This window comes from Patella vulgata, chromosome 7, assembly GCF_932274485.2.
Source record: "Patella vulgata chromosome 7, xgPatVulg1.2, whole genome shotgun sequence".
NCBI lineage: Eukaryota > Metazoa > Mollusca > Gastropoda > Patellidae > Patella > Patella vulgata.
The window spans coordinates 53,731,978-53,741,211 of NC_065885.2; the positions used below are offsets into that span (position 1 = coordinate 53,731,978).

General features: G+C 36.8%; 1 protein-coding gene across 1 annotated transcript in view; it reads right to left on the reverse strand.

The window, feature by feature from the left end:
* Positions 1–397: 397 nt before the first annotated feature.
* Positions 398–9,234, reverse strand: part of LOC130010432 (betaine--homocysteine S-methyltransferase 1-like) — a gene marked incomplete at its 5' end in the record, with an annotated part of 13,768 nt that continues 4,931 nt past the window's right edge. The window contains 5 exons of the mRNA XM_056102095.1: positions 398–1,055; positions 4,538–4,619; positions 5,288–5,466; positions 6,293–6,404; positions 7,086–7,280. Coding sequence (XP_055958070.1) covers positions 778–1,055; positions 4,538–4,619; positions 5,288–5,466; positions 6,293–6,404; positions 7,086–7,280 — 846 coding nt within the window. The remainder of the gene's footprint in view (positions 1,056–4,537; positions 4,620–5,287; positions 5,467–6,292; positions 6,405–7,085; positions 7,281–9,234) is intronic.

Sequence of the window (9,234 nt, forward strand, 5' to 3'; positions counted from 1 at the left end):
CATTGGTTCTTTTACGTACACGCAAACATGTTAACTGAGCATCGGTTTTTTGTTCCAACCGAAAGATTAGCCACTGTTCCTTGCTAGCTCCTGTACCACTGTCAAGGGGAATTCAAATTGAAAAGTTCCGGGGAACGTACTCCGCCAACACCGGGGTCGAACCGCAGATCTCTTGGTTAGTGAGCCAGTGCTTTATTCACTACGCCACCTTGGCTCCCAGTATATCAGAGAGAGTTGACTGATCATTGGATCAGCATGTCAGAACATTTACTACTACATGGACACGGCATCTGAGAGAGCGTTGACCCTGTTTTATAGAAATTAGATTTATTCTCGATTGTCAGAGTTGGAATTTACAACAACTCGCAAATGATGATTTATAAAGTCGGCTGGCAAACATAGTTGTCGTTATTAAAGCAAGTATATTTTTGGTGGCAGAAATTTGCCAGTAAATTTCAACATTCCTATGGCAAACATATTTAAGCCAAAATAAATTCATAACACGTAATTTATTAATGTGCTACTCATCTATCTGGTCAAAGTTTCACAAAACATTCTTAAACTTAAGAATTTACTCAAAATGGTTTGCCGTATTTTTAACTAAAATATAGTTGTTTTAATGTATCAAATACATCATTAAGAAACTATGTGCAAAGATTTGTGTTTCGTGATAAAATGAATTTTCTCATAAACAATGATTGAGTAAATTCTTAACGTAAGTTTGAGAATGCTTTGTGAAACCGGGCCTGTTTTATAATATACGACAGAGTACCCGATTCATTTTGAGGTAATAGACATTTTGAGATCTTCAGTATAATATGTTTTGTTATTAGCACGATTGCCAAAAATATAATGTTGCGTCATGTCCGGTGCATATTTACTAGCCACTGGTTTCCGACCATAAACCTCGGCTACTTCACGTAGATAATGTGACGCATTACCACAACACAATCCTACATACTGTACACCAAGTTGTTTAACTTCTTCTGCCCACTGTCTAATCTGACTTCTACTACAGGCATGGGCTGGTAGATCAAGCGGGTAATCTTGTTTTCCTAGAAATAAGAGCCATATATACAAAAGAATATGCAAGAGGTGGTAGAGAACAAGCTAAACAAAAGGCCATTTTTCGTACAATCAAGGGCCATAATTCAGAAATTTACTATCTGATATGCGCGAATATCTAACAAACCAACATCTTTGTGTTATAAACATGTATTTTATGTTTCATCAACATCGGATCAAAATTGTGCCTCTAGGGGGTCCACAGATTTGATATATCATATTTTGTACACTATTTGCGTACGAGGGTCGGCCATTTTGTCCGGCAGTTTTGGTCTTACTATCACGAAATTCGAACTCAACCAGCATTAGGGTGTAACGGTGATATATCCAAACGGTTTTTAAATCGGATAAAAATTGTTAGCTCTAGAGGGACCACCAGCTAGATCCGATATGCGCGATTGTCGAAAGGAACCAAGGTCGGTGGGCAGGGGCGTGCTGGCCCCGCAGGGGCCCGGGAGGACGGGCCCCTTCGGCGACCCGCGCACCGAAGAAAATTTTTGAAATTTGACAACGGGAAACGCGTTTTGCAAGCCTTCTTCTGTAGGATGCTACCTTTCTCTGACTCCACTTTATGATTTTGCTGTAGTCGGCAAAATTTTTAATCAAAGGCCATTTCACCTTAAGGTGACAGACATTTGCACGTCAGCATAATATATTTTACTAATCGTTGTGTATGTATGATTTTTCGCGTGCGCACTCTCAATTTTTTGAGGGGATTCCGCGTGAAAATTAGAGCTCTCAGGGGGGCCCGCTTATACGGGTGGACTTATTGTTTAATGGGGGCCTGGGAGGACACCGTCCTCCTAAACTCCCTGCCAGCAAGCCCCTGTCGGTGGGTTATAAACATGAAAATGGGGGCGTATAAAAAGTAATCTTGATTATCCCGGTCTGTCAATCAGACGTAGAATGGTCGGTAGACTGGTTAAGCGAGACTAATTTCAAAACAAGGGCTGTAACCTACTTTTTACTCAAAAGTGCCCGGATCTTGATTATCCCGGTCTGTCAATCAGACGTAGAATGGTCGGTAGACTGGTTAAGCGAGACCAATTTCAAAACAAGGACTGTAACCTACTTTTTACTCAAAAGTCCCCAGATGTTATGGCCGACATTCGTTTATCTTTCAGTCTATTATTCATGGATGGTTAAATGGTCATAGCTTATTAAGTACAACATGACCGTTTATTTAGTGACTATAAATGTGCGAAACTGATTTAAAGCTTGGTATATACACTCTTCATGGGGATATTGAAATGCAAATACCTATGCAGGCTAAATTTGGTCAACAGATTGGTCAATAAGCAGTTATAAGACCTATGTTATTGATGTATAAACACATATTTCATATTACCCATGTACACATATAAATTATAAACTGTACATCAATTAATACGGAATTTATTAAGTCAAATGTGTTTGTTAATTTCAAATAAGAACTCTTTTAATATACATTACTTACATTCATTTTCTAAACGCTCTACATTTAATTAAACAAGGAAGTGAACAACCAATTATAAATATGTAGATGTCGTGTCTGAGGTTTCACAAGCTTAACATAATATCGGCTAACGGTAAATATGTTTTCCATTCCAGTCTTATTAGTTCGTTATAATTAGTGAAATATTAGACCAAGTCAAACTCATGTCAATAAATTCTTTGAAATTAAAGGGACAAGTCGCCCAGTTGCGTTATGGGTCTATTTTGTAATCACTTTTATACGTTATTAAAATTAATAAATACAAATTTGCAACAAAAATGCACTAGCTATTTGTTAACTCCTCCATATGAAATTATACGCTATTAAAATTATATGTTAACTCCTCAATATAAAATTTTAGAACCCGAAGCACCTTGGTAAAACGTAAACAGCCAAACTAAAAATATGTTAGCTATGGTATTGGGTGCTTTATGTGTGAAATAGCTTTATTCAACGTCCGCTTCCACCGAAGTAATATCACAGACAACCAGAAATGGTAAGTCTTTTATACGACAAACCAATTTACTTAGAGGTAACTAGAGCAACAGTTTGTACTTAGAATTTCAGCGAAAACTACTGAGGGTAGAAAACAAGCTCGGCGCAAAGCCCACTTACAGAATCATCAGCCCAGTGGCTTAAATACAAAGATACAACGAAAATGTGCTATCTGTGAGAACCTATGAAACTTTGTTTGATCTCTATCATTTTGAGTGAGTATTCTGTTTTAGGCTTAATGAAAAACCGAGGCCCACCTGTGTACTCGTTGGCGTGCACGTAAAAGAATCATTAACAGTTGGGATTCGACGAAGAATCTTAGGCGGAAACGCAGCTGTCCGGGTGAAATTTCACTCATGTCCGTTTTCATTTTCAGTTTTGTGCAATTGTTCTAGATATAAAGATGATAACGTTTATTGGTTTTAATAGCTCTAATTATGCAGATTCTAGAAGTTCAATCATTGACCCATTTTCGCTTTAATAAATCAATTCATATTTTATTTACATTTCGGAAATTCAACTTCTTCTGATCTCTCCAGTCACTTTAATATACCATTTAAATTTAATAGTTAATACGATTAGATATATCTATGATAAATGGATGTATACAGATGTCACGTCAATTATGCACTGTGTAACAGGTAATTAAAAATGATTAAGTGCTACTCGATAGTTTCGTTTTGACATGCCGCATAAGACTTTAAAATAAAACACTTAATAGCATGATACAAGTGCCAGATTATTTAAAAAACAAACTCTTCGGTTCCATCTAAATAAATTAATGACAGACCATAAACACTTCACACCCGGCAAAACAAGTTGTATTTCAGTTTGCGCATGACAGAAACTAATCTAAAACTAGACCAAAAAACTAAAAGTATTAAAAATAAGCAATGGCTAATCTTATCCTCAAATAAATGTAAAATCAAAAATAATGCTAAAGGCCAATTATTCCAGAATAAATGGCAAACAGGGCCCGGGAGAGGGGGACAGTTGGGACACTTGTCCAGGGGCCCGGAGCCTAGAGGTTGCCCTGAGGTATGCCGAGTAATGTTTTTAAAGAAAACAAAAATGTGTTGATAATTTGCCACTTGCATGCGCGTCGACCGCGTGTTGTGCCTCCATTAACACGCTAGCACATGGCAAACAGACGTCAATGCTATAGGCAGCGTAGAAATTCGGGTAATCGTCGATAAACGCGTGTAATGTTCTCGGATAAGTCCAGATTTACACTGGATTTCACCAATGGGCGTGCTCGCGTTTGGAGGCGTGTAAATGAGCGTCATGCTAGCGTTAACGTCAGACAGCATGACAGATTCGGGCTTGGGTCTGTTATGATGTGGGGAGGAATCACCACGACTGACAGAACGGACTTGCATATTGTTCAAGGACGGGTCACTGGTGTGTACTACCACAAATTGAAATTCTCCTAAAATATCTCTTGGGGGAAATGGTACTAACATGTTTCATTGAAATGAGCTTTAGGGGGTTGGAGACTCTTACCTGTATCTGGATCTGTTAGTGCTTGAAAGTTTGGTTCTTTATCTGTTGTTCTATAAGGTACTGGTACAGCTGCTATTGGACCCTAAAACATAAAATATAAAATACCAGTAGTGTTAGAAATCGTTAATATCTAACATGTCAAATACAGGGCTCGTAAATAAATCAAAGCAGATTGAATAACTAGCTCTGTCACATCTCGGTCATAAAGAAATAAACATAAATCGTAATTTGCTCTACTGCACCCGTAGCTAAATTACCGGATATATGTCGATCAGCAGTATTGCTAAGAGTGGCTTGCAAGCTTTCAGGGGCGATAACTAAGCATAAAATGGATGAACAAGTTTAATTCTGTGAACTTTAGAGTTGGGTTGTATGCCTATAACATCCTTTTTCGTTTTACGTTTATAAGGTTAAAGTTCTCGTTTCAAAGAACCCGCATCGGAAATGTTATCATACACATGCTATAACGACATAATTTACTGGAAAATGCGGCATGTGGTGTTCGTTAATTATGTCCTACCCCAATTTTCGGAATTATAGTACTCCTCAAATATACCATATTTTAAAAACAATAACGATTTTAGAGTTTTAAATTTGAAATCCTATTCGTCAAATCAGCAGATTTTCTTTCCTTGACAAAGACGGGAGAACCCTCGCCGAAACGTCGCTGTAATAAACTCTTTAAGTAACTTGTATTCCATATAATTGTGTCATGTGTTAGATTTTCAATAATTACTTAAAGTGTCTTACTTTGCAAACCTGCCTAATTTCTCTGAGTAAAGGCATCATGGTGGCGGGTCCTCGTCCACAGTTAAGACCAACAACATTTGCGCCCGCGTCTTCTAGCTGTTTACAAGCATCACCAAATGACACCCCGTCAAATGTAAGATCACTTGCTTTCGATGACATTGTGACTACACTGGGTAGACCTGTAAAGAATAACGTTACAGATGTGTTATTTAAAACAGTTGGGCGACGCCTTAATATTCCTTCTTTTTATCTCTTTTTCTGGTCTATCACTGGGTCATGGCTGAGCTAGTGTGCCGCGAAATTTTGAACAGCACACTAAGAAATTCGAAAAACCATGTGACCCCAATTGCGTATTCACTGGCGTCTATTGGTAAGTTTATAACTGGGTTTTTTTTTGTTTTTTTTTTCTTTATTTAGTTGAGTCCTTCTGTCTGTGACTAGTCTGTGTCTATCGTTGTATGCTGTCTATGACTTGCCATGTTCTTATATTGCAAATTCAGATATTTTTCGTATATATTTAGCTATTTTTTCATGTGTTTTAAGGTGTGCCGTTTGCAAAAAAAAGTTTGAGAACCATTGGCTCAGACAGTAGTACTTATTGACTTATTTATAATCGGTTCGACTTTAAGCACTTTTGAAAATAGATTTTCCACATAGAAGCGCCTGTAGTTTCCATCACACCAACTAAATATCTACCATCAAGTAATGTCATATTTTGTATATTTTGTAGAAAGGTAATACAACTTACATTTGACAATAATAAATTATTCTTTAATGCGCTTTGCGCCTAAAGTTTTCAAAGTTTCTCAAATAGGTTCGGAAATATTGAAAAATATTGTCGTTATTGTGAATTCAACCATTAATAAGGACCAACAAATGAGGCATTATATTAACTTTCTAATGACACCTTTATACAGCCTATTCGAAACGTCAATCAGTGATAAAGAGTAATTGTTCCAATTCCATAGAATTGTGATCGTGTATTAAATCTCCTATTCTACATACCATTGCCATATTTCTGGATACACTGTAGAGCTAACATCGCTTCCCCTAATTCACCGAATGTTTCAGCTACAATAAAATCAGCATTTTCTTGTACAGCCCATTCTATTTGTTCCTGAAAAGATGATTCGCGTTACTTTCCATTAAATCATGAAACAAAATGTACATGTTAACTTAAAACTTCATTGTCATTAATGTTGCATGTATGGACGGCCTAAGTTCTCAAGCGTGAAGCGAGAATCAGAATGGAAAACATTTCAAGAAAAGATGATCTAGACCGAAGAGGACTGGCGGTAGTCATACTCCTGCAATATCAATAGGCAATCCCCCGAACTGACGGTTCTTCGACATTCATGTTATAGGAAAAGGAAGTGAAATGAAATGGGTTTTAAAGCCCTAATTCTCTGCCCCAGCAGAGCGAATGAAAACGGAACACGCATCATATATTATGTTGTCCTGTATCTAGATTTACAACTGCCAGGGGATCTTTAACATTACGCTCGAACCCCGGACATCCTACCAGAATCATCGTGACCCCCAGTCGAAAATGGAATATAAGACCTTTGGGAAAGATAGCCATTTACTTTAAAGTCTCATGGACGCTAAACTTCGGTCATTTTGAGAATAACAAACAGTTAATTTTATTTAATATTGGCATTTAGTCCCGAAATGACCTAGTTTGTGTCGAGTGGACGTTAAACCCCATTTCTCTCTCTCTCTAATATTGGCATGTTTTGCAATGCCAATATAGAAAATGTTGTCCGGACAGCACGAGATGTGGTTTATTGAATGTTACCTTAAACATAGCCTCTGTTTGCTGTATAGAATCTTGATTATTTCTTTCATAAATGGTAGAATTACTGATATTTCCTGCCATTAGTGTATTTGTATTATTAGCAACTTCTCGGGCAATCTTTAAAGCATTTATATTTAATGCTTCAAGATCCTGTTCTCTCCCAATAACTCTTAGTTTTTCTCTGTGACCATAATACTGTTTAAATAGAGCACACGGAATTAAATAATTTGCAAAAAAAAGCCTTTGAGCATAAGATTTCTTTTTTTCATACAATCAGGGGCCATAATCAAGGAAGATATGGTCCGATATGCGTGAATATCGAAAGGAATCGAGATCTTTGGGTTATCAAAATCGGATAAAATGAGTGACCTCTAGAGGGTCCACAACCTTCGTATTACATACTTTTACACAATTTGCGTACAAAGAGCGGCCGTTTTGTTGGGTAGTTTCATTTCAATTTTCCCGAAAATTGAATTGAACCTTCTTTATGGTCAAATGTTGATAAATTTAAACGGTTTTTAAAATCGGAAAAAATTGCGACCTCTAGAGAATCCGCAAGCTAAAAATGTGATTTTTCGAACAATCAGGGGCCATAAACAGGAAGTTACGTTCGAATAAGCGCGATTATCAAAAGAAACCAAGATCTTAGTGGGTAACGGTGATATATTCACACGTTTTTTTAATCGGATAAAAATTGTAACCTTTAAATTTTGTACAATCAAGGGCCATAACTGAGGAAGTTACGATCCGATATGCGCAAATATCGCACGGAACCAAGATATCTGGGTTATAAACATACATTTCAAGTTTCATTTTGTCCGCCAGTTTTAGTCCGATTTTTACGAAATTCGAACTTAACCGTCATTAAAGTGTAACGGTGATATATTTAAACGGATTTTTAAATCGGAATAAAATTGTGACCTCCATAGGGTTCACGAGCTAAAAACCGTGATTTTTCGTACACTCAGGGGCCATAATTCAGGAAGTTACGGTCCGATACATGCCAATATCGAAAGAAACCGAGATCAAATAAAAATTGTGACCGGCAGAGTGCCCACAAATAATTGTGGACGGACGGACGGACAACCGGACGTCCAATATACGTCTACATGAAGATGTTGGCGTATAACAAAATGTTCAATCTGCATTTTGAAAACAGCATAGAAGATTCAACTTCTAGTTTTTCCACTTACGGTAGAGTCAAACATTTAATATATGCCTCTTTTGTAACATTACAGATTTAAAAAAAAATCAAAGAAACTGTACTATAAAAAATAATGCTTGCATGTTAAAGTCATGGAGATCTGAACGGAATGTCTGGATTTTCCAAAACGCTCTGGGTGTTTTCCGTCATAAAATTTTATTTATGAATGAACAACTACTTACAAACCTTTTTAGTAATGATGATCTTATTTTCAATAATGATGTTCTTATTCTGAGCAATGATTATCTTATTTTGAGTAATGATGATCTTATTTTGAGTAATGGTTATCCTATTTGGGGTAGTGATGATCTTATTTTGGGTAATGCTTATCTTATTTTGAGTAATGCTTATCTTATTTTAAGCAATAATTATCTTATTTTGAGTAATGGTGATCCTATTTCAAGTAATGTTGATCTTATTTTTAGTAGTGATAGTCATATTTTGAGAAATGGTGATCCTGTTTTGAGTAATCATGACCCCACCTTTGAAGTACCATGGGCCGTCTGTCTGACGCGGAGAGCGGGCTACACAAACCGGTCGCCACATCCTACGTATGACCCATGCATCATTTCTTACTACATATTCTGGAACAGCCCATGATCGTCTAGTATTGTCTCTGGCCGCATTTGTTTCTTATTTTCTTTGAATATTGTGTATTTATTCTGCCACTCATTTAGTTTATGGTTACACACACTAACAACAATACCACATTTCGTTTCTACATTTTATATTAAGCACTGCTACATATAGGTTACACAGTTACAAGCATAATAAAGTCATTCTCTCTAACCCGCTCTCATGCTGATGGAAATTCCTACATCTTCTCCCTACGAGAACTACATGTCTGTCTCCCCTAGAGCGCACATTCTATAAATTATATACTCTCAAATTCACAGCCATTAATTATTCTATTGGCTAATTATGATGTAATTAATCATGTGATTG